This window comes from Phoca vitulina, unplaced genomic scaffold, assembly GCF_004348235.1.
Source record: "Phoca vitulina isolate PV1807 unplaced genomic scaffold, GSC_HSeal_1.0 scaffold66, whole genome shotgun sequence".
NCBI classification, from domain to species: domain Eukaryota; kingdom Metazoa; phylum Chordata; class Mammalia; order Carnivora; family Phocidae; genus Phoca; species Phoca vitulina.
In genome coordinates, this window is record NW_022589769.1 from 7,146,926 (window position 1) to 7,171,892 (window position 24,967).

Sequence of the window (24,967 nt, forward strand, 5' to 3'; positions counted from 1 at the left end):
TCTTGTCTGATATTTGTTGTGTTATAAGCCTGAGTGCTCAATAAATATTTGTTGGTGAACAATTGGGATTGCTGTGAGAATAAGAAAACCCATGTCAAGAAGTTAGCATTGTCTCTGACACACAACCAATGAACAAATCATGATCACTTAAGAATTGCACAGGTTGTATTTAACTTTGTGCTAGGCACGGTCCTAAACGTTTTACAGACTCCAAGTCAACTCAATTTGTCTCCGCATAACCCCAAGGTAGAATCCAACTATGAGCCCCCATTTTATAGATGAGGAAACTAAGTCACAGAGAGTTCAAGTCACTTGCCCAAGATCAACCAGCTTGTAGGAATACAGCTAGAATTCAAAGCCAGGTTCGAAACCAAGCCCTTATACACGAAGTTCGCTGCCTTTGAAGAAGATAATGATGATGAAATTTTTATTTTGGGTGTAAAGAACATGAAGCATTGCTTAGCCTAAGCGGACCTGGATCTTTGTCCTTCCCTCGATTTGGGGAAAATGCGATCAGTGTCTAGGGGAGGGAGTCGTATTTTCTTGAACAGCGTGGCCCTCACGTCCAAGCCCGTCCCCGGATGTCCAGGGACCCGCCTGCACACTCCAAGGCCAGCGAGGTCCCTGCCCAGCAGCGGGAGCCTCCCAGGGCCCGACCCGCCCAGTGCCGCCGCGTGGCCACGCCGCGCCCGGGCCCTGGGAAAAAAGTTTCCAAACGGCGCTGCTAGGCGCTGATTGGCCGAGGCCGACGCGGTCCCGTGGCGCCGCAGCCAATGGTCGGCGCCCGCCGCGGGCGCGGGGGTGGGGGCGGTGGTCAGAGGCCCGGGCTGCGCCGTCCGCCGCTGCCGCCGCCCGTCCTCGCGGACCGAGCCGGGGTAAGTGCGGAGCTGCGGTGGCCGGGGGTGGGGGCCGTCCCGGGACCGCCGCCACCACCGGGAAACTCTTTGGCCCGCCCTGGGGCCCGCCAGAAGCCGCCTTGCAGGGACCCTGCCGCGCCCCTCGCTCGCGCGTCCCTTCCCGGCCGCCTGTACTCCGCCGGTCCCGGGCGCTGGGCTCAAAAATCCCGCTCTCTGCAGCCTCCCTTCCTAACTTTGTGCCTTCCCACCCTTGTGTCCTCGCGCCCAGCTCCTCGCCTTTGCCAACTTTCTTTCTCTTCTAGCGCCCTCCGCTCCCTCCATGACTTCCACGGTCCTTCGTGCCCTCCTCGTCTCCAGCCCCCGCTGCCTGGCTCCTCTGCCTTCCTGGCTCTCTTGGTCTTTTCTCGCTCTTTTTTCTGCCTCTTCTCAGCCCCCGCCACCCCCTTGCCTCCTGCTGCCCCAGACTCGCCCTCATTCCTCGTATCTCCCTCCCCCCCGCCCTCGTCCACTGCCCCTTGCCACTTCCACCCTCAGTTCAGGCCTCTTTCCAAAAACCTCCCCCCTGCTTGGCATCTCCGTGCCTTCGGGAACGTGTTTGGAACAGTCTCCTTCCCTCTGCTTTTCTCAGATCTCTGCTGCAGGAAGGTTCAGATTTCCCCTGACAGCACTTTGGGGAAGGATAGGATAAAGGATGAAAACGCTTATTCTACAGTTTGAATGCAGTGCTGGGACTTACCTGCCTCCCCGAGGTCGTGGGAAATCCCGCCATCACCTTGACACCGCTTTTTGGGAAGCTACCTTATCTTCTCCAGTCATCTCAGGTTCTCTGCCTCCTGAGGGCCTGAGCTTCCCCGATTTCTTTGTCCAGGGTTGGTACAAGGTTGTGCCTCTTTCTACTTTTAGCCTCGAGGTCCCTTTTAACTTCCTTTCTAAAGAAACGGCCTTTACAGGGTGCACTGGGCAGAGATTTGTCATTTTCTATGCTAGTTTTGTTTCTGTATTCTTGGGTAGGATGGCATTTTAGGACACGGATAGGGTGCTTTGAAGAGCAATTGGATCCCAGTGACTGACTCCCAGAGCCACTTATCTGACCCCACCACCACACTGGTATTTAACCAGGTTTGAAACTTAAATCTTTACTCTTACTGTGTCTTTTGTGTAGGATTAGATCCTTTAAGTCTCAGGGGCGTCCAATTGGCATATTTTATCCTCTCATTTTGGATAATAGTTTCTTAACTTGGCTTATTCTGTTAGGATGTTATTTTTGTTTCCAAAGTGTGTTCTTTTGCCTTAGAACTTGTGAGCCCAGAGAGATTACACTCCCTTTCCTTACCAGATAATTTCCTAACATGAGTGGGCCTGCATACAGAAAGTTTGTGTCAGCAGCTAGGACTGTTTTTGCACCTAGTACTGATGTAGGTGCTTTCTCTCTGCCTCTCCCAGCACTGCTTTAGCCCTTAGAAGGTGTTTGGAAATGTTCGAGAAGGGCTGGAGGAGAGGGAAATCACAGAAGGAAAAAAAAATCTTTGCCTAGCATCTTTTTTTTTTTAAGATTTTATTTATTTGACACAAAGAGCACAAGCGGGGAGAGTGGCAGGCCGAGGGAGAGGGAGAATCAGGCCCCCCGCTGAGCAGGGAGCCTGATGCCAGGCTCAATCCCAGGATTCTGGGATCATGACCTGAGCCCAAGGCAGACGTTTAACCTACTGAGCCACCCAGGTGCCCGAGAGATACCTTTATAAACAAAATTGGCACCCTTTCTTAACATATCATGAACTTTCTTCTATGTTAGTTCATATACTTCTTAACAACTGTAATTTTCCAAATCAGTCCTCTGTTGACAGTTAAGTTTCTCCCAGTTTTCCACATCAGTGAATGATGGCATACACCCTTGAGTATATGTCCTTGCATGTCTATCTAAGTATTTTTGTAGGCAGATCATTACAGACTTTGAAAGCACAGAGGCAGAAGCCAGACTTGCTGGCTCTTGACTGGTTTTGCCCCAGTGACGCCACTTCTGCAACATGGGGAGCCAGCGTCATAACCAAGAAGCTGTGGAAGCCCATGCAGACATTTGGCCGTGTCTTTCTGTCCCCTCCATTTCCCTTCAGCTCTTCCCTTTGTTTTGATTGGGAAGGATTGAGGTTGGCGTGGAGAAGGGTGGTGAGTTAATTCTTGATAGTTTTCCGTGTGTGCTGCTCCTGACCAGCTATGCTGGCTTTCTTCACTCAGAGGAAAGCCAAAGGAGAGTGCTCTGTTTTCTCTAGGGTTTTGAAATCAAAGGTGGGGTGGGAGATCTAAGTGATGCAAAATAGAGAATACATACTTTTTGAACTTTGTGCCCCCAGCTGGTTCTTCCTTGCCTGCTGTAGCATATACTTTTGAGGTGCCCATTAGGTTCGTGCACAGAGCTCCTGGGGCGCGAGAGCAGAAGCACGGAGGCCGAATGCCTATGACACCTGTAGCACAAATGAAAGGCGTGCAGGGCCCATTTTTAAGATCGTGGGTACAGAGTTGTATATACCGAGACCCGTGCCTGTCACAGTGCGTTTGAAAAGACTGGGGGCCAGATGAAACGAGTGAATCTGACCTCTGAACAGTCTCTTTGCAACCCCAAGGAGACCATGAACTTGAATTCAAAGACCCTCCAGTCACTCCCTCCCCCCAACTTGCACTTGGGTCTGATTTGCCTCTGCTGTCCACTTGTACCTCTGGAGGTGGCCAAAGGCGTGCAATGTTTCTGCTCCAGCTTCTGCTTCTAAGAACCCAAGTGATGTCTCACTTACTCTTAATAGTCGAATGGCTTAAAGGGGATAAAATTGAAGATAAGTTATTACACACCCAGCACGCAGTGGTTCCATTCAATAGGGAGAGGGAGTCTTTCCGAGTCATCTTACCTGCTTTCTGTGGCAAAGAATAATGCACGTTGGAACTGTGAGACATTTTCAGATGGCAAAGGAAAAAGCGTACATTTTTAAGATTGTTGTTTCAGAACAAAGTGAAGTTTGGCTGTTACTTCTTCTTAGTCTATAATATATTTTCCCTCTTCCCTAAAGATTGTTTTTAAAATGCAGGGGGGTTGGGCGCCTGGGTGGCTCAGTCGGTTAAGCGACTGCCTTCGGCTCAGGTCATGATCCTGGAGTCCCTGGATCGAGTCCCGGGGCTCCCTGCTCAGCAGGCAGTCTGCTTCTCCCTCTGACCCTCCCCCCTCTCATGTGCTCTCTCTCTCTCATTCTCTCTCTCTCAAATAAATAAATAAAATCTTGAAAAAAAAAATGCAGGGGGGTTTTGGGTTGAAATGCCGGGCCTGTGGTTTTTGCCCTTTAGTTGAAGGAGCTATAGATGATGCAGGCTGTGACAGGGGCTCAGGTCTCTGCTTAGCTTCTTTCCACCACTACCCCACTCCCTGGCCCTGAAGTCCAAAACCAGAACCTTCCCATCAGCACGGTTGTAATTAGAGCCTCTCGGGCAATGGAAGTGCCTCCTAAAACATCTCAAATTCGTTTCTTTCCTGAGGATTAAGTTTTAGTCCTCACTGGCCGTAAGTGTTTTATTTAGGAAGCTTTTTTCCCGAAAACTCACCTGTCATAAGAATGCAGGGTGAACATTAAACCCCAAGAACAGTATCAGATGCTCCTTATCATGTACACCTGGAGAGAGGGTAGTTTCCAACAAGGTATTCTCTCCTCCTGCCACTTTCCACTAATGAGATGCCACTCAGGTGCTGAGGGAGTGTGGGGTTTTCCCGCATCCTGACCAGCCTCTTAGGGATGTACAGAGGTCAACCATAAACCAGTCTTCAGAGGTTTATGGCTTCTTGCTTTTCCTTAACCTCACATCCCCTTCCTACTAGTGGTCCATCTCTATCTTTCCCTTTGCTCATTCATTCCACAAGCATTTATTTAGTGCCTGTTACATGCCAGGCACTGTTCTAGGCATTGGGATAAAAAAGCAAGATGGAGAAGGCCCCTGTGCTCAACAATTGACATTCCAGTGGGGGAAGATTAAAAACAAAACTCAAAATGATGAAATAAAGCAGAGGTTAATAAATAGTGAAGGGCTAGAGAGGATATTTGGTGGTTTATTCAAATAAGGTCTCTCTGGGGAAGACATTTCAGCTGAGATCTGAATGACAAGGAGGATACCTAGGCAGAGAACAGCAAGTGCAAAGGCCCTGAGGTGGGGAGCAAGTGTGTTGTGCTCAAGGAACGGAAAGAAAGGGGTGCCTGGGTGGCTCAGTCGTTAAGCGTCTGCCTTCGGCTCAGGTCATGATCCCAGGGTCCTGGGATCGAGCCCCGCATCGGGCTCCCTGCTCCGCGGGAAGCCTGCTTCTCCCTCTCCCACTCCCCCTGCTTGTGTTCCCTCTCTAGCTGTGTCTCTCTCCGTCAAATAAATAAATAAAATCTTAAAAAAAAAAAAAAAGGAACGGAAAGAAGGCTATGTGGCTTGAACATAAGCTAATGGGGTGGGTGGGTAGGGATGGGGAATGTTTAGAGAAGTAGGCAGGAACTAATTACATTAAATATTGGATATGATATTTTCCCAAACAGCAGGAAAAGCCAGTCTACATCCATTGTTCTTAGTTCCTAACTGTTTCGCCCTACTACACGGACTCTCGTGCCATGCAGTTGAGACTGTCTTCAATAAGATAATGGTCACACGGCACTCAGTTGCACGGGCTTTTGACACTATAGGGGCTGGTTTGGTGACTTCATATTAGATGAGTTTTGGGCTCATTAGAGCTTAAGACTTGAGCAGGGAGTACCGCATCTAAGTTTACCCTTACCCATTGCCATGTTAATTGCTGTTCTTTACACTCTAGGTGTTCTGTTCTTTTTACTTTCAGCAAACAACATCTTTCACTACCTACCTTAATTAGGACCCTCTGTGGCAGCCATCCAACCCTAACTGGTATAGTCAAGAAAGGGAGTTGGTTATCTCTCATAACCTTAAATCAGGTATGACTGGATCCCGGGGTTCAAATGAGATCATCAGGACCCAGTGCCTCCACCTCTTGGCTCTGCTTTCCTCTGTTTTGACTTCATTCTCTGGCAGACTCCTCCCTTGTGATGGAAGGATTGATCACTGGCAGCTCCAAGCTTACCTCCTACCATCTTACCCTAATGGGAAGAGTTTCTTTCTTTCTTTTTTCTCCTAGCTTTATGGAGATATAATTGACATAGAACATTGTGTAAGTTTAAGGTATATAACATGATGGTTTGATAAACGAATATATTGTGAAACCATTACCACAATAAGGTTAGTTAACCCTTCCAGAGTGTCTTTCCTGATGGCTCTGCAAAAGCCCTGGACACTGGTTTGCTCAGCTTGGGTTAGGGCCACCCCTGAACCAATCATTGGCCTAGTTTGGGTTAGACCCATCCTGTTATTGGCTCAGCTTGGGTTAGGCCCACCCCTGTCATTGGCTCAGCTTGGGTTCAGCCCACCTCTGAGCCAGTTACTGATGCTGGAGGCATCCCTCCAGTGTTGTGCCTCCTCCTAGATGCTGATGTCAAGTACATCTGAATCACATGGAATGAATGTAGGGTTAGTTTCCCCAAGATTGGAGTGGTGTTACAGAAAGCTAGAAGAAGAAATGCTGGACTGGAGAAAGATCAACAAATGGACAGCTTTCTACTCTTTGCAGCTTCTCTGCTTCCATCCAGCTTTCAGAGAAACTCTGTTCCCCAGAAGGGGCTGGGTGGGGCACATCGCATGTTGTCTCTGAATGAGGGAAGGGTGAGAAATTAGGAAAGAGAGAAGATGTGAATATAGGTACTAACAAATCTAGTTATCAATAAGGGCTGTGCTTGAATATAATTGTTTGATTTTTTTTTTTAACCAGGGATCCAAGAGTTGGTGATTGTGTCCATGTTAACACTAACATATTTAGCTGAATGATTAATATTTGTAGTCAAAAATATAGCTTGTTATGGGGCGCCTGGGTGGCTCAGTCAGTTAAGTGTCTGACTCTTGATTTCGGCTCAGGTTGTGATCTCAGGGTCGTGAGATCGAGCCCTGCGCTCTGAACTGGAGCCTGCTTAAGATGCTGTCCCTCTGTTCACCGCCCCCCCCAGCTCTCTCTCTCTCTCTCTTAAAAAAACAAACAAAACAAAACAATACAGCTTGTTATGCCTTGCAAAGTGAGGGGTTGTGTTCATTCTTTTGTCCCTAAGGGCACCCGATTGTGAGCTCCCTTGAGGGAAGGAAGGGACTTTGGAGACATCTCATTTGGATTCCTGATGAACTTTTGACAAGCTCAGAGCCTTAAATAAGGCTCTATCAGCGGGGAGTCTGTAAATGGCCCGCTGTTCATAGAGATCTGTTCCCCAGCCTCTGCTCTGGATCTCTCCAAGTCCTCAGAGCCAAGGCCCCATTCCCACCCCCTGCCCTGTAGCTACTGTCCCTTTTGTCTGCTTCTCACACCCAGCTCTCCAAAATTTCCTCTACTTCCTCTTCTTTACCTCCTCATAACTCCTCTGCCCAATTTCCCCCCCCCCCCACCACTGTGTTGAAACTATTCTTGCTCACATCACCAGTGACCGACATTTCGCGAAGTCTCCTGGGTATTTTCCAGTCCTAATCTTAGTTTCTCTGTTGTATCGTGGATACTGTGGACCGGTCCTTCTTTTCCCCTTGACACCACCTATCTACTGCCAGGACAGCTCACTCTCTGGTTCTTGTCTCTTCATTTGTCCCCTGTCTCCTTAGATTACTGTTTCTTTCTTTGCCTACCAGTCAAACATTGGCATTCCTCAGAGTTCCATAAATAGTACTCACTAGATTCTCCAGCAGTTCCGTCACGAGAAAGAGGGAAGAAGCAGCTACGGGCTCAGGACTCTTAAATTTGTATCAGGCCAGAGTTCACCCCAGAGTTTCAGATCTGCTGTTCCTTTTGGATGTGTCACTGGCATGTCAAACTAGAAATATCCCAAACTGGGCTCATTATCCTCTCGCCCTAAAGACTTTTCTTCTGTTCTTCATCTCTGGTGATGGGGATGGTGGTGGCACCAGTTGTCGAAACCAGAACCCCAGAGATGTCCTCCCCTCCTTTTTTTTTCCTTGCACACTCCCCCATGAAATGAATAAAATCTTGGTAGTTTTATCTATTCATGGAATGTAACATGTGGGTGGGCTGTATTTTGTCTGGGTTTGGTTTCAGTTTTCGGCAATGTTTTATCAATTAATCCAACATAAAATTCAGGAGCTTCCTCTTGCCGCCCCCCCCCCCCCCGCCACATTAAAAATAAGCTCTTTAACCAGACATGGATGGTAATTATAAAGCTTTCTCTCCTAGACACCATGCCACAAGAAGAGTGACCTCTTGCTCTGTTTTCACCATGGAGGACTCGGGAAAGACTTTCAGCTCTGAGGAGGAAGAAGCTAACTACTGGAAAGATCTGGCTATGACTTACAAGCAGAGGTCAGTCTTCCCAAGTCCACCCTGCTTTTTCTTCCCATCCTGGTGGCAGCTACCATTCAGTTTGGGGCTTCTGAGGTGACAAGCACTACAAAGGACTTGACACACATTCTGTCCGTTACATCTCAAAACTGCCTCATGAGGAAACAGTTATCACCCCATTTTACAAATGAGGAACTGAGCCTCAGGGAAGGCAAGTAACTTGCCCACCGAGGTCACGCCAGCCAGTAAGCAGCTGGGCTAGAACATGAGCGTCAAAGCCTCCGGTCCTGAGCAAACTGCTGTGCTCTTTCCCATCCTATTTTCTGGAAGGGTTTTATCAGTTGGGGATGCCGTATCTGGTCAGTCCCCATGCCTGACAGTATGGGTTGTTGCAAATTTTAAATGTGAAACCAGCGGTTCAGTGTCCATATCTGGGAGTAGTGTGTGTGTGTGTGTGTGTATGTGTGTGTGTTCAGTATTGCTTCTTTTTATTTCTCATGGACTCATATTCTTCACATGGAGGTCTTATTCCAGTCCCTCTAATTTTCTTATTCTTAATTTGACTATAAGATAACTCAGGTTTAGTATTAAAAAAAAAGCGTTGCTTGACTTTTAAGGATTGAGGACCTGGAACTGGGTGTCTGGGGTTGGCCAGGCACCCACTGTAGTGGTGGGGTGAGCAAACGTTTATATTAGATCCAATTCCTGCTTACAAGTAAATCTGCAGAGGGTACGCAGTCCCAAGGACATTTACTCCACGTTGAGTTCAAAAACCAAATACGTTGAGTGAATGAGCGGGGAGTGAATTGGTAGAGAAATGGCTTCGGAGTCAGGCAGACGTGGGTTCAGGTGTGAGCTCTGCTTCTGACTCACATGACGTTGAGACAAGTCACATCTTCTCTCAGCCTTATCTGTAAAATGAGGGTAAGCCTAGTTTCTGCCTCGAAAGGTGGTTGACAAGCTAATCCATGCATCACCCTCCACAGCACGGCTAGGTGCTCAGTAAATGGTTGCCTAATGTGTCTGGGACTTCTGTAGGGCAGAGAACACGCAAGAGGAGCTCCGAGAATTCCAGGAGGGAAGCCGTGAATATGAAGCTGAGTTGGAGACGCAGCTGCAACAGATTGAAACCAGGAACAGGGACCTCCTGTCGGAAAATAACCGCCTTCGCATGGAGCTGGAAACCATCAAGGTGAGAGAACATGGATAGCATGTCCAGACAGGCTTCCAGCGTGGTGTGTGTGTGCCTGGGAAAGCAAGCCCGGCTGTGTGAGGGGGCCCCTGGCCAGCCCTGGGCACGCTCCCTGCTCCCTCAAGACCTGCTGGGTGGAAGTGGTGTTGGAAATCTTTTTTGCCCCCATTGGGAGGAGCCCTGTGAGAAGCGAATCACACATGTGTCCCCATGGTCATTCCTGGCTGTCTATCACAACCGCACCAGGCATGTGAAAGGTAGACATTTTTGGAGTATGGAGTGTCACCAGATTTGCTGATCGTTAGATTATACAAAGTCCAGGGTTAGGCTGCCCAGTGTGGTAATTGACAGTTAAGTTCATTAAAATAAAATAAAAACGTAATTCCTTCCTTGTGCTAGCTACATTTCATCTGCTCAACAGCCCCACATCTCTAGTGGGTATCGTTATTGGACAGAGAAGTGGAGAATATTTCCATCATTACAGAAAGTTCTGTTAGATAGTGCCAGTCTAGAGCGGGTTCCTCAACTTGGACACTGTGGACCTTTGAGGTCCGGTAACTTTCTGCAGTGGGGGCTGAGTTTTGCATTGTAGGGTGTTGAACAGCACCGCTGGTCTCCACCCACTGGATGCCTGGGGCACCCTCTCCCCCCAAAGATTTATGAGAATCAGAAATACCTGTCGACATTGCCAAGTATCAGGAGCACCACTGGTCCAAAGGGTAAAGACTGCCTTTTGGACATTCTGTAGGGCTTAGCAGATAAGCACTCGCCCGTGCCCTGCAGACTGCAGTCTCAGCCCTCACGGCCAGGCAGGCTTGAACCCACCCTCGCCCTGAGATTCCTGATCTGAGTAAGTCTGGGGGGGACCTAGGCATGTCTGCATGTCTTTTCTTTTTTATTTTATTTTATTTTTATTTTTTATTTTTTTAAAGATTTTATTTATTTATTTGAGAGAGAGAGCATGAGAAGGGGGAGGGTCAGAGGGAGAAGCAGACTCCCCGCGGAGCAGGGAGCCGGATGTGGGACTCGATCCCGGGACTCCAGGATCATGACCTGAGCTGAAGGCAGTGGCTTAACCAACTGAGCCACCCAGGCGCCCAACATGTCTTTTCTTTTTTAAGCTTTACTTATTTATTTTAGAGAGAGCGTGCAGGGGGGAGGGGCAGAGGGAGAGAGAGAATCCTGAAGCAGACTCTGCTGAGTGCAGAGCCCGAGATCATGACCTGAACTGAAATCAAGAGTCAGCTGCTTAGCTGACTGAGCCACCCAGATGCCTCTTCATTTTTAAAAATAAAGCTCCCCATGTAAATTTTGATGAGCTGCTGGGGGGAAAGAACCAAGGGCGAGGTGTGGTGGATACTGGAAGGAGATGTGCTCCTAGAGCTCTGGAAGCTTTGTGAGGAAGACAAACCTAACCCCAAAAGCACTTAAGGAAAAAGATGCTCAGTTATATAGTACTGATCGAGAGATCCGTCTGAGAGAAGGGTCTGCATGAGCTGGAGACAGCTTCCCGGGGGAGGTGGGAGGGATTTGAGCTGATGTTTGAAGGTGAAGGGAGTGTGTGTGCACGTGTGTGTGTGTGTGTGTGTGTGTGCATGTGCACACGTAGCCAGCAGGTTGGGGCTTAAGGGTTCATGAATAGTTAATCTGGACCTTCCGTAGACACAGACAAGAATGGATGTCAAGCAGACTTGAGAATCCTGGCTTTAGTAGCGCATAGGAAAAAGTGGGACCCACAAATGGATTGGGGGTTGAGGGATGGGGAGGGGCAGAGGAAAGATCCCCAAAGACCTCAGAAGCTGAGCAGTGGAGTGTAAGCTTTTCATGTTGTAGACAGCAAAGCCCACACTGGGCATCTACAGATCCGTCTGGCCCACTGATGTTTTTTGCTTAGTCTTCCGTGGTTTTTATTCAACATTTTATCATGACAGTTTTCAAGCACACAGCGAGGTTGAAAGAATTTTCCAGTGACCACCTGTATATCCACCATCTAGGCTCTACCTATAACCTTTGCCATACTTGATTTTTTGGGGGGGGGGGGCCGTATTTGTTTTTTATTACGTATCTATCCATCCATCAATCTAGCTTTCTGATGCATTTCAAAGCGCCTTGCACGCATCTATACACTTCCCTGTAAATACTTCAGCATGCTGTTATTAACTAGAGTTGAGGGTCTGTTTACAGTTCACTCTTTTGATAGTAAAATTTATATCTTTAGTGTTTTTTTAAAGATTTTATTTAGAGAGAGTTCACTTGTGAGCGGGGAGAGGGGCCGAGGGAGAGGGAGAGAGAATCTCAAGCTGACTTCACCCCGAATATAGAACCCCACATGGGGCTCGATCTCATGACCCTGAGATCATGGCCTGAGCCAAAATCAAGAGTTGGATGCTTAACCGGCCAAGCCACCCAGGCGCCCCTAGTGTTTAAGTATTTAATATCAATATTCAAAGTTGTGAGGCTTCGTATACAAGTCTGGATTTCTGACTTCCTTTGAGAATCAGCATGCCAGGCCTGCATTCTTCCACACCAGTGAAAAGCCAGGCAGCGGTTACTGAGACCGAGCAAGCGTTCACCAGCCCATCCCAGTCCCCACTACCGTCCCCCACCTCCATCCCTGACACTGAGGGATAAGTGTCCTTTGCTTTATCCTTACACCTGGTCCATGCCACTCATTTTGTGGGCAGCCCGACCCCTGCCACTGGCACTGAGGAATCGTGGTGCTTAACTTGAAGGGGACTCAGGGACGGGACACTGTGTGGAAGGACAATCGGCGGTGTGAACCATAGTCGGGAGAGGGACCAGGCCCTCCATGGAGGCAGACTCCTGTCGAGCAATTATGAAGTAATTAACTGCTTCAAGACTGAGCCTTTGAACTTGCAGAAGACCCTTCATGACAACCACCTGACAGATGCCTGAGGTGTGGAGCGTAAAGCAGGAGAAGAAACAGAAATGCCCGGGTAAATAGAACTGCCACCGGGGCACCTGGCTGGCTCCGTTATGGGAGCATGTGACTCGGGGTCTCAGGGTCGTGAGTTCGAGCCCCATGTTGGGGTACAGATTACTTTAAAAAAAAACTGCCACCAGCAAATATCTGTCAGTCATCCCAGAGAAATGTTTTCAACTGAGTCAGACTTCTTGACAACTGGCTTATTCATCACAAGTTGAATAAGAAGGCCTGTAGGCCTATAAGGGATCAAACAGAGAGTCTGTTGATGCCTCCATCAGCTGACAGCTTATTATAATTAGCCCCAAATGAAAGCACAATATTTAGCAACGGCTTTTCATGTCCACAAGTTCAAAGGACATCCTTTGCATCTTTATGCTGGTGGAGAAGCCCGTTAACTGCATCATCTTGGAACCTGGGTTTGAATTGAGGTTAATGACGTAGGATCCTTTGCGCTCCTGTTTTGTTTGGAGATGCACCCAGATAAAGGCGGTGAGGCTGTCAGAGCCAGCCCTGGGAATTTGCCCTTGCGTGGGGCTTGGTCGGCCCCTCCTTGGCTGAGGGGAGTTGCTTCCTCTGCTCATGGCCAGGAAACAGAGTATCAGAGGGGATGGAGCAGTGTGAGGATGTGGAATGCCCTCCCTGTCGCCACCCTGTAAATGATCTGCTTGTTCTGTGGGAGTTCTTCCCACGCCTCTCTGGCCCAGGTACCATTATGTCATTCTCCCCGTGCATCCCGACTGTTTTCTAGCAACGCCTGTGTTTACTTGACTGAGGAAACAAGAGTGTGTCTGTTTTTCAAGTTTCTTTTTTCTTTTCTTTTTTTTTAAAGGTTTTATTTATTTATTTGACAGAGAGAATACAAGTAGGCAGAGCGGCAGGCAGAGGGAGAAGGAGAAGCAGGCTTCCCGCTGAGCAGGGAGCCGGACGTGAGGCTCGATCCCAGGACTGGGATCATGACCTGAGCCGAAGGCAGCCGCTTGACCGACTGAGCCCCCACAGGCACCCTGTTTTTTTGTTTTTTTGTTTTTAAGATTTTATTTTTAAAGTAATCTCCACACCCAATGTGGGCCTTGGACTCACAACCCTGAGATGAAAAGTCGCATCCTCTACCAACTGAGCCAGCCAGGCACCCCTCAAACTTTCTAATTAGACTTTGGGCCTTTCCTGTGGGACGTGTTTTCGTGTGTAGATGAAGGGAAAGCAGTAAGGGTGTTTGGTGAAGGAAGGTGATTTGAAAGAGTAGCCCAAGCAGAATGTATGTGTGCGTGTGCATGTGTGGTCGATACCTCTGTGGCCCGGAAGGAAATGTTTGAGGGCAGTTAAGCATAGTTGTTTAATGAGCACAAGCCCCAGGGGCCCACATTGGATCTTGGCTCAGTCATTTGCTACCAGTTGACTTTGGGCTAATGAAGGAGCCCCAGTTCACGTCTCTGAAGTAGCATTAAATGAGCCAACGTAAGAACTATCTTGAGCCCAGAAGCTGGCCCAGGGTAAGCACGCAATGAATGTTAGCTGCTGAAATTGCGCAGCAACAGATCATGAAGTCATTTGGCTAGTCCTTGCCTTGGAAAGCACAGATCACACTAAGCTCTTTTGATAATTAATAACAGGTTGTGGGGCTTTTTTGTTTCCTTCCTTCCTTCCCTCCTTCCCCCAAAGGTCCAAAAGTCCTCTCTAACTCCCCCATGCTGCAGGGGGTGTGTCCTGGATCACAAAGTTAGAACAGTTGTCAGAATAAGTACGTGGTTTCCTGCTCTTACGGTGAGGCCCAAGCAACCAAAGTTACTGTGATTCCTGATACGCAATCCAGGGATGTCACATGAAGTGGATTGGTATTGCCCTTGTTTGTGGATGAGGCTTGGAGAGGTTTATATGGCTTTCCATGGATGTGGACACCTTGAGCAAAATAATTCCTTTGAAGATTGTTGGGGGTCTTGACACTCAGAGGCTGCAGGGACCAAGTTCAGGAGGGGGCGGGCTGCAAGATGCTTGTGGGCCAAGAGGTGGGAGGTACTTGGGACATAACAACTTTGAATGGTGGCCCCCATTCTCGCCATCTGCCCTCACTTGCTTCAGAGTCCATATCTGTGGAGAGAAGGTTCTACTGGCTGAGGTTAGGCTTGTGGCCTGGCTGTGGTGGGAGGCTACGAGAATGTCTGGAGCCTCCTTAGTGTGATGTGAAGACCGGTCCCATAAAGATCCTATGATATGGGAGAGCTAAATCTCCTAAAGAAATCAGGGTGCTGCCGAGCTGTGCACACGGGGAGGATCAGACACTCACAAGCTAAAAACAATAGTGTCCACTCCAACAGGAGAGCATATGTTCCAGGATTAATCCCTCAGTATTTTAAGGAAATGACAGGGAAGGGAGATAGACACAGCTCATCAGAAGATTAAATCACACACTCAGTGTCGATTTTGTCCTCCAGGAGAAGTTTGAAACGCAGCACTCAGAAGGCTACCGGCAGATCTCAGCCTTGGAGGATGACCTTGCTCAGACCAAAGCAATTAAGGATCAACTTCAGAAATACATCAGAGAGCTGGAGCAAGCAAATGATGACTTGGAAAGAGCAAAACGGTACGTTGGGAAGGAGAGAACAGGTTTTGGAATGCATTCATTTGGCCATTGGCAGGGAATGCATTTGGCCAAGGCAGTACTTCCCAGTGGAAGCAGCATTTGGGCTAAGACCAGGGGATGCAGAGATATCATCCAGGGAAGGGTATGAGGTGAGAACATGCCAGGCAGAAGGACAAGCATGTGCTAAATACTGCCCTAAGGTAAGCATGTGCAAAGAACAGGATTTCGTTCATTCTTTTTTTTTTTTAAGATTTTATTTTTTCAAGAGAGAGTGAGCACGAGCTGGGGAGAGGGACAGAGGCAGAGGGAGAAGCAGACTCCCTGCTGAGCAGGAAGCCCAACATGGGGCTTGATCTCAGGACCCTGGGATTATGACCTGAGCCAAAGGCAGATGCTTAACTGATCGAGTCACCCAGGCACCCCAAGAACAGGATTTCTTAAACTGACGTTCTGTTTAGCAGAATACTAACAATCATAACTAACATTTATTGAATAACTACTCTGTGCCAGGCCCCCTTTTTTCTTTAATGAAAACACTTTAAAAATTAGATATAAATTGCTTATAGTGGCATGCACAGATTTTAAGCATACAGTTCCATCATTTTGGGCAAATTGCATATACGTTCACGGGACCCATGCTCTTGTTAAGATATGGAACCTTTGTGTTGCCCCCATAGTCCCCTGCATTATTGTTAATAATATTATTATTACTAGTTTAAGTAGGCTCCACACCTGGCGTGGAGCCCAGTGCAGGGCTTGAAATCAAAACCCTGAGATCAAGACCTGAGCTGATATCAAAAGTCAAACGCTCAGTTGACTGAGCCATCCAGGTGCCCCATCCCCTGCATTATTTTTTACTGGTTGCTTTAGGATCACAACATACACTTCATTGTACCACTGCATGTAAAATGCAACAGCCTTACAATCTTATAGTTTCACTTTTATCATCCTTGAACTTTATGCTATACTCCTAATACTATTATGTCTACAAATGCTGTGGTTTCCACAATACATTGCTATAATTTTTGCTTTAAAAAGCCAAGTATAGGGCGCCTGGGTGGCTCAGTTGGTTAAGCGGCTGCCTTTGGCTCAGGTCATGATCCTGGAGTCCCAGGATCGAGTCCCGAGTTGGGCTCCCTGCTCAGCGCGAAGTCTGCTTCTCCCTCTGACCCTCCCCCCTCTCGTGCTCTCTCTCTCTCTCATTCTCGCTCTCAAATAAATAAATAAAAATCTTTAAAAATAAATAAATAAAAGCCAAGTATATTTTAAAGAAATCAAGAGAGTTAAAAAGATAGGCTTTTATATTTACCCATATATGTACCATTTCTGGTTCATTCCTTCCTGAGGACCAGGGTTTCCCTCTGGTACCCTCTCCCTTCAGCTTGAAGAACTTCCTTTAGGAATTCTTATAGCACAGGTCTGTTCACAGTGAAGTCTCCTTGTTTTAGTTTATCTGAAAGTGTCTTTTGCCTTCATTCTTGAAAGATAGGTCCACTGGATGTAGGATTCTGGGTTGACAGTTGTTTTTTTGTTTTGTTTTGTTTTGTTTCAGGGGATTGTTCCACTGTCTTCTGGTTTCCTTGCTTCAGGTCAGAAGTTAGTGGTCATTTGAATGGTTATTTCCCAGTATGTAATTTTTTTTTTTTCTGGCTGCTCTCAGATTTTCTCTTGACTTTTTGTTTGTAGCAGTCTATGATGTGGCTAGATTTTATATATACTTAACTTTTTTTTTTTTTTTTTTTTAAAAGATTTTATTTATTCATTTGAGAGAGAATGAGATAGAGAGAGAGCATGAGAGGGGGGAGGGTCAGAAGGAGAAGCAGACTCCCTGCCGAGCAGGGAGCCCGATGCGGGACTCGATCCCGGGACTCCAGGATCATGACCTGAGCTGAAGGCAGTCGCTTAACCAACTGAGCCACCCAGGCGCCCTAACTTTTTTTTTTTAATTGTTGGATTTAACCAGAATTGATTTTTTCATTTCCTTAAATAATCTCTACACCCAATGTGGGGCTCGAACTCATGATCCTGAGATCGGGAGTCAGCTGCTCTACCGACTGAGCCAGCCCCTGTATGTATTTATCTTGATAGGGGTTTGCTGGGCTGCTTTAGTCTGTAAATTTCTCTTTTTGCCAAATTTAACTTTGGTCCTTATTTCTCAGAGATTTGTGCTGCCCCATTTTCTCTCTCCTGTCCTTCTGGGACACCAACTACACACACATTAAGTCCTTTTGATATTGTCACACAGCCTCTTCCTTTTTTTTTTTACCCCCAATCTTTTTTTCTTTTTCTTTTTTTTTTTTTTTTTAAGATTTTATTTATTTATTTGAGAGAGAGAGTGAGAGAGAGAGAGAGAGAGCACAAGAGGGGGGAGCAGGAGAGGGAGAAGCAGACTCCCTGCTGAGCAGGGAGCCCGATGCGGGACTCGATCCCGGGACTCCAGGATCATGACCTGAGCCGAAGGCAGTCGCTTAACCAACTGAGCCACCCAGGCGCCCACCCCCAATCTTTTTTTCTTTTGGTTCTTCAAATTGGTTAATTTCTGTTGATTTGATTCAGGTTCACTGACTCCTCTCTAATCGGCTGATAAACGAATTCCAGTAGTGTTTTTAGAGATTGTATTTTCAGTTCTAGAATTTCCTTTTTAAAAAAAAAATAAATTATTTATTTGACAGAGGGGGAGAGAGCACAAGCAGGGGGAGGAACAGAGGAAGAGGGAGAAGCAGGCTCTCTGCTGAGCAGGGAGCCTGATGCGGGGCTCTATCTCAGGACCCTGGGACCATGACCTGACCCAAAGGCAGGTGCTTAACCGACTGAGCCACCCAGGCACCCCCCCCATTTTTTTTTTTGAATTTCCTTTTTTTTTTTTAAAGATTTATTTATTAGAGCTCATGAACAGAGAGAGAATACCAAGCAGACTCTCCGCTGAGCGCAGAGCCCAACATGGGGCTTGATCTCACAATCCTGAGATCATGACCTGAGTCGAGATCAAGAGTCAGACGCTTAACAGACTGAGCCGCCCAGGTGCTCCTCTCTTTATATCCTTGAGCATAGCTATAATAGCTACTTTAAAGTCCTTTTCTTTTCTGCTAATTCTAACATCTAGGTTATCTTAGGGCTATTTCCAGTGATTGCCTTTTCTCCTGAGTTTGGGTCACATTTTTTGTGCTCTTCATGTGTCATGTTGAGTAATCTTGAATTCTGGACATTATGAATGATGTGTGGCAGAAACTATGGATTTTGTTTTTGATTTTTTTTTTTTTGGTCTGTTAACTAGGATGAACTAACACTCCAAACTGTTTCCGCGTCATGGGCAGTAGCTGAAATCTGTTTGATTCTTTTAGCCTTAACCAGGCTGCTTCAAGTCTGCTGAGCATTTGCATGGTCCAGAGGTTAGCCAGAGATGTGGGAAGAGTTTAGATGAGAATTTGGCACTAGTGATGGATTTCTATCACGGAGCTGTAGGCAAAACATTAACAGAGATGCAACATTCACCCGCTGCTGTTTCTTTCTTCCAAGTGTTGGCTGCCGTTATTGCCCGTGCCTTCAGACCATTGTTGTTTGACCCAGAGTTTGTAGTTGTAATCTGTATGAGAGCTTTGGTCTGATACAAGCCACCTTATCATTATCAAAAGTGGGATCTCAGAGCTCTTTGTATATTTTTCCACTAATCTTTTATCCTACATGGAAAATATTTTTCATAGAATAATCTGGTCTTCTGCCTTTATCTCTGGTATCATGTTCCATACAAATAATTTTCATTTTTAGGTTATCCAGTTTTTGTCTCCTTTTTTAGCTTCTGTGTTTCCAGACTGCACTAGGGAAATCTCCTTGATCCTTTGATTATGCATGTCTTCTCTTAATTTTTTTTTGTAAGACTTTTTTATTATTTATTTTATACTTCTAATCTGCCTGAAATTTATTTACTTAGTACAAGACACGGGTCCAGTTGTATTTTCAGTACATAGATAGCCAATTGTACCAGTACTATTTATTAAATACTCATTTTTTTCCACTGAATTTAACCCATCTCTGTCATATGTTAATCTCTAACATATCCTGGGATCTCATTCTGGATTCTTTATTTTGGTCCCGTGTACAATTTGTGAATTACTATACCAATACCATAATGACTCGATTACCATGACTTTGTAGTATGTTTGCAAGCCATTGGCATGCCATTGTTTTCACCCGTATTTCATTGATCAAAGCAAGTCATGTGGTCCAAGTGAAGAGATGGGACAGTGCATTCCACTCACACTGAGGCCATAACAAGGATGTGGATGTAGGGACGGTGAAGAATTAGGCCCAATAATGCAGTCTACCACAAAGAAATAGTACATTGACTGGTTACAAAGTAATATACAAAGAGTAGAGGTTTTTTATGCAAATTCAAGCAAATAAAAATAGACATTCATCTTCTCCCATCCCCCACAAAGAGCATTCTATACACACTATTGAACATCTTCTTTCACATAACAGTAGATCTTGGAGATCTTTCAGGACACAGAGCATTCTTTGTTCTTTTTTTTTCCCCCAAGTACATAATATTCTATTGTATGGTTGGTGTTGTATAGTACATCATGATTTATTTGTCCGGTCTCCTGTGGATGGATATCTGCTACATTTGCATTCTTGTGCAGTGATAAACGTTGCTGTGATGAATCCTAAACTTTGCTTGCACAGATGTTTATCTGTAGAATAAATTTCCCCAAGTGAGATTGCTGGGTCAAGGGATATATGCATATGTGATTTTGATATTATTGCCCATTTGTTCTTTATATGGTTGTATCACTTTACATTCCCGGCAGCTACGTATGTAAATCCCTCTTTTCCAAATAGCTTCACTAACAGTGGTTTTCAAAACTCGGATTTCTGCCAGTCTAGTAAGTGACCAATGGGTACATTTCTCAGTTATGAGTGATGTTGATTCCTTTTCCTAATTTAAGAACTGTTTTATTTCTTTTTCTATGAACTCTTTATCTTTGCCTGTCTTTAAATTGTGTTGTTGTTTTTCATTTCTAGGAGATTGTTATAGATTTGTGGTACAAATTAAAAATATTTGGCATTTAGATTTGTCTTCCAGCTTTGTCTGTTGTATATGTTACTGTCAAAAGTTATTTGATTTCTCTGTAGTCAGATGTATCAGTCACAGGTGGGAGGGCATTGTGCAGTCTAAGGTTTATAAAGCAGTTAGTCTATGCTTGCTTTTTCTTCTTTTTGTTACATTGCTTTACATTTTTTAAAATTAAAGGCGCATTGGATTCACATTTTGGCCAAATGCTGAATCGTTCGGTGTTAAAATCAGATGAGGTAAAGGCAAGGCCCAGATCATCATTACAGAATGCATAAAGTTCTGGAATACTGAAGTTTTATTTTTTTAAAAAATTAAAAACCTGACAATTTTATTGTAAAATTTTAATAGTTATATGTGGAAAATTTGACCGCCTACTTCAAGAAGAGTAATTTCTCATCCCTACCAGCTATTTGCTTGTTAAAGTCCTTCCACGGTATATCTGTAAAACAAAATGACTTACTTTTAGGAAGGGGATAACCTTGAAAGACTCAGGGCCATTGGAAGTAACTAAAAATTAAATGCATTCCTTAAAGGTTATTTTTTGTTTAACATATGAATGCTAAGGTACAGAAAAGTTATACAAAGATTAAAATTGATTTTATCTAATTTCACTCTTCTATGTAGTACTGTTACATAGATGTTAAAAAAAAACTTCTTGTGATAAAAACACACAACATCAAATTCACCATCTTAACCAATATTTTTTAAAGATTTTATTTATTTATGTGACATAGAGGGGGAGAGAGAGCACGCACAAGCACAAGCAGAGGGAGAGGGAGAAGTAGGCTCCCCGATGAGCAGGGAGCCTGATACGGGGCTCAATCCCACAACCCTATGCGGGGCTCAATCCCACGACCCTATGCGGGGCTCAATCCCACGACCCTATGCGGGGCTCAATCCCACGACCCTGGGATCATGACCTGAGCCATAGGCAGACTCTTAACCGACCGAGCCACGCAGGCGCCCCCATTTAAACCATTTTTAAGTGTACATCTGAGTAGCATTCAGTGTGTTCACATTATTGTGCAACAGCTCTCCAGACCTTTCTCATCCTGCAACATTGAAACTTGCACCCACTAAACACTAAATCCTCCTCCATGCTCCCTCAGACCCTTGGTAATCCCCTTTTTGCTTTCCCTGATTTTCACTACTTTGGATGCTCTGTAGGAGTGGAATCATACAGTATTTGTCCTCGTGTGCCTGGCTTATTTCCTTAGCATAGTGTCCTTGAGATTCACCCATGTTGTAGCGTGCAACAAGATTTCCTTTTTTTTTTAAGGCTGCATAATATTCAAGTGTACGTACAGTTGACTCAACACAGGTTTGAACCGCGCGGGTCCACTCACACGTGGAATTTTTTTTTTTTTCCAATAAATGCAGTAGTACTATGAATGTATTTTCTCTTACAGATTTCCTTAATAGCATTTTCTTTAGCTTTATTGTACAGTGTGTAATATATACAGCATACAAAATATGTGCTAATTGACTGTTCATGTTGTTGATAAGGCTTTTGGTCAATAGTAGGCTATTCATAGTTAAATTTTGGGAGTCAAAAGTTACATGCAGATTTTTTTTTTTTTTTTTTAAGGATTTTATTTATTTATTTGAGAGAGAGAATGAGATAGAGAGCATGAGAGGGGGGAGGGTCAGAGGGCGAAGCAGGCTCCCCGCTGAGCAGGGAGCCCGATGCGGGACTCGATCTGGGACTCCGGGATCATGACCTGAGCCGAAGGCAGTCGCTTAACCGACTGAGCCACCCAGGCGCCCCTACACGCAGATTTTGGACTACGTGAGGGGTCGGCACCTCTAGCCCCTGCATTATTCAAGGGTCAACTGTATATACCACGTTCTCTTTATCCATTTATCTGTTCATGGACATTTGGGTTGCTTCTGCTGCTTGATTGTTTTTTTTTTTTAATTTTTTTTTTTTTAAAGACTTTATTCATTTGAGACAAAGAGATACAGAGAGAGAGAGCATGAGCAGGGAGAGAGGGAGGGGGAGAAGCAGGCTCCCTGCTGAGCCAGGAGCCCGATGTGGGGCTCGATCCCAGGACCCTGGGATCATGACCTGGGCCGAAGGCAGACGCTTAACGACTGAGCCACCCAGGCGCCCCTGCTTCTTGATTATTGTGAGTGATGCTGCTGTGAACATGAATGTACAAATACCTCTTGGAGCTCCTGCTTTCACTTCTTTTGAATATATGCCCAGCAGTGTGATTGCTGGGTCATAGGGTAATTCCATGGTTTGTTTCTTTTTTTTTAAGATTTATTTATTTATTTGCAAGAGAGAGCAGGCAGGAGGGGCAGATGGAGATGGAGGATAGAGTCTCAAGCGGACTCCACACTAAGCACAGAGCCCCACGCGGGGCCCGATCACGACTTGAGCCGAAGGCAGTCACTTAGCCAACTGAGCCACCCAGGTGCCCTGAATCAACCGTCTTTTCATCAGTGATTTGCGATGTCACTTTTATCATAAATTAAGTTCTCCTATGTATTTGGATCTAGTTCTGAATCTCTGGTCTCCCTGGTCGGTCCTTATAACTGTTGAAGGCTGCACCACACTGTTGTTCACCATTGAGGCTTTATAATAGTGTGTTCTTTATATCTGGGGGAGCTACTTCTCTCTTTTTCAGAGTTCTTCTGGCCATTCTTATTTTATTGTCACGTGATCTTTTCTTTACTAAAAAAAATTTTTTTTTAAAGATATTATTTATTTGACAGAGAGGCACAGCGAGAGAGGGAACACAAGCAGGGGGAGTGGGAGAGGGAGAAGCAGGCTTCCCGCCGAGCAGGGAGCCCGATGCGGGGCTGGATCCCAGGATCCTAGGATCATGACCTGAGCCAAAGGCAGATGCTTAACTGACTGAACTACCCAGGCGCCCTTCATGTGATCTTTTAAATCAGACCCCTGTGCCACTGTCCCCAACAAGAAGCTATTAATATTTTTACTAGGATGTTGTTAAACTCTGAGGTATCTTATGGAGAATGGATTTCTTTGCGATGTTGGGTCTTCCTCTTCACAAACACCATATGTCTGCATTTCAACAAGCCTTCCGTGCCCTGTAGTAAAATCCTACATATTTGTTGTTAGATGAATTCCTACGCGTTTTATCTTTTTTGTTTGTTGTTTGACATGTCAAGCCTTTAGGGTGATTTTAACTGTTTCCAGTATTGTACTCCTAAATGTTATTCCTTTGTTGTTTTTTTTTAAGCACTTTTGGTAACTTTATTTTTCTCTGAAGACCCTTTGAGGGAGGGTACGAATATAATTCAGTCTAGGCATAGCAGGATATATTGAATTGATGAATTAATGAATTGATCCTTACTTTGAGGACCAGTGGTTAAGAGAGGTTAAGCTGCCCAGGAACACTTAAGTAGTCTTATGTTGAAGAGCTAGGTTCTCCTGGGTTCTGCTCCAAACATAAACTTCTAACCACTGTGAGATAACAAGTAGCAGGACAAACACGGGGTCAGTAATAAAAATTGCTCAAATTATTGAGCACTCACATGCGAAACATCTGTTGGAGGCTTAATGTATTACTTGCCCCTTGACACCCCCACCACCATGCGGAGGTACTGTTACTGCCCCTGCTTTGCTTGTGAGGAAACTGTCTGGGCAAGCTACCTGTTTTGTGCCTCAGAGTTAGACACATTTCTTTATTACCCCACTTCTCAGTCCTTTAATAGCGTTCCAGTGAAATGTCTATACTGGTCACAAGAGGAAGTGGTTTTTAGGAGGGCAGCTGGGCATTTTGAATTGTTTAAGGTAACTGAAAAGATGGTCTCTTCTCCCTGTTTAAATGTACATTAATAAGTTCTGTATGGATTTTAGTAGGATGTTCTGAATACTGATTTGCATTGTGAGTCTCCAAGAGAAGATTTGCTGCTTTTGGCATTTGGCTGGGCCCTCTGGGTCATCCTAATAAGGTGCTGGCTCATTGCTAAGTGCTATATGGACCTTTCTCATTTAATCCCCAGGACGGTTTTGTGTACCCCAAGAGCTAAGATGATTCTCATTCTGCAGGCGAAGAGCCTGGGTCCCAGAAGGTTAAGATGCTTGTTCAGGTCCGTGGTGTCTAGGAAGTGCCCATGCTGGGACTCATGCCCCCCTTGTGTCTGGCCTTTCTTGTCTCCCGGGTTTGTAGGCACCAAATGGATGCTGCTGTTTGCTCTCTTGGACAGCTTTATTTTTCTCTTACCAGGGCCACAATCATGTCTCTGGAAGACTTTGAGCAGCGTTTGAATCAAGCCATTGAAAGAAATGCCTTCCTGGAGAGTGAACTTGATGAGAAGGAGAATCTCCTAGAATCTGTTCAGCGACTGAAGGATGAAGCCAGAGGTCAGGAGGCCTTGGCTTTGTTCTGTGTACCCTGACCAGCGTTTTCTCCTCTCCCTGCCTGAGAACAGCTTGTCCTGCAGTGTCGCCCAGTGTTACCTTTGCTGGAAATCCGTGCCCTGCTCGGTGCACAGTCTGGTCAGAGGGTATAGAACCACACTGGGCAGGCTTCAGCCTTGGTCCCTACCCCGTGCTAAGAATTGTCAGATGTCCGACCCTGTGAAGCCCCCTTGTGGATATTTAAGCCCACCCCGGGCTTTTTGATTGGTAGGAGTATAAGAGTTTTGTGGAGAGAAAATTCTTGTTGATGCAATTGCTAGCTAGCCCGTTGGTTTTGTGGCTTGCTGGCTGCTGATGCATGTGGCTTAGAGCTCTGAATTCCCATCAGCATTTGCTCCGTGGAAGTTCACAGTTCCAGAGGTAGATCTGGGTGCAGAAGAGACTTTTTTAAACATCCCAATTAATTGTTCATAACATTAATTTAGTTCCTAACGTATAGACAGTAGAAGGGAGATTAAAAAGAAAAAAACTTTTTTTTTAATATACATTGGGGTGCATGTATCCTTTTATTTTTATCATTT

General features: G+C 45.6%; 1 protein-coding gene across 2 annotated transcripts in view; it reads left to right on the forward strand.

Annotated features, from left to right (window-relative positions):
- The first annotated feature begins 793 nt into the window (after window positions 1-793).
- NDE1 (nudE neurodevelopment protein 1) overlaps window positions 794-24,967 on the forward strand; it is a 45,661-nt gene continuing 21,487 nt past the window's right edge. For both annotated transcript variants that reach the window (XM_032392207.1, XM_032392206.1), the window contains exons 1-5: window positions 794-875; window positions 8,155-8,280; window positions 9,298-9,451; window positions 14,828-14,976; window positions 24,253-24,389. In XM_032392207.1, the coding sequence (XP_032248098.1) occupies window positions 8,198-8,280; window positions 9,298-9,451; window positions 14,828-14,976; window positions 24,253-24,389 (523 nt within the window). In that variant the 5' untranslated portion in view covers window positions 794-875; window positions 8,155-8,197. The remainder of the gene's footprint in view (window positions 876-8,154; window positions 8,281-9,297; window positions 9,452-14,827; window positions 14,977-24,252; window positions 24,390-24,967) is intronic.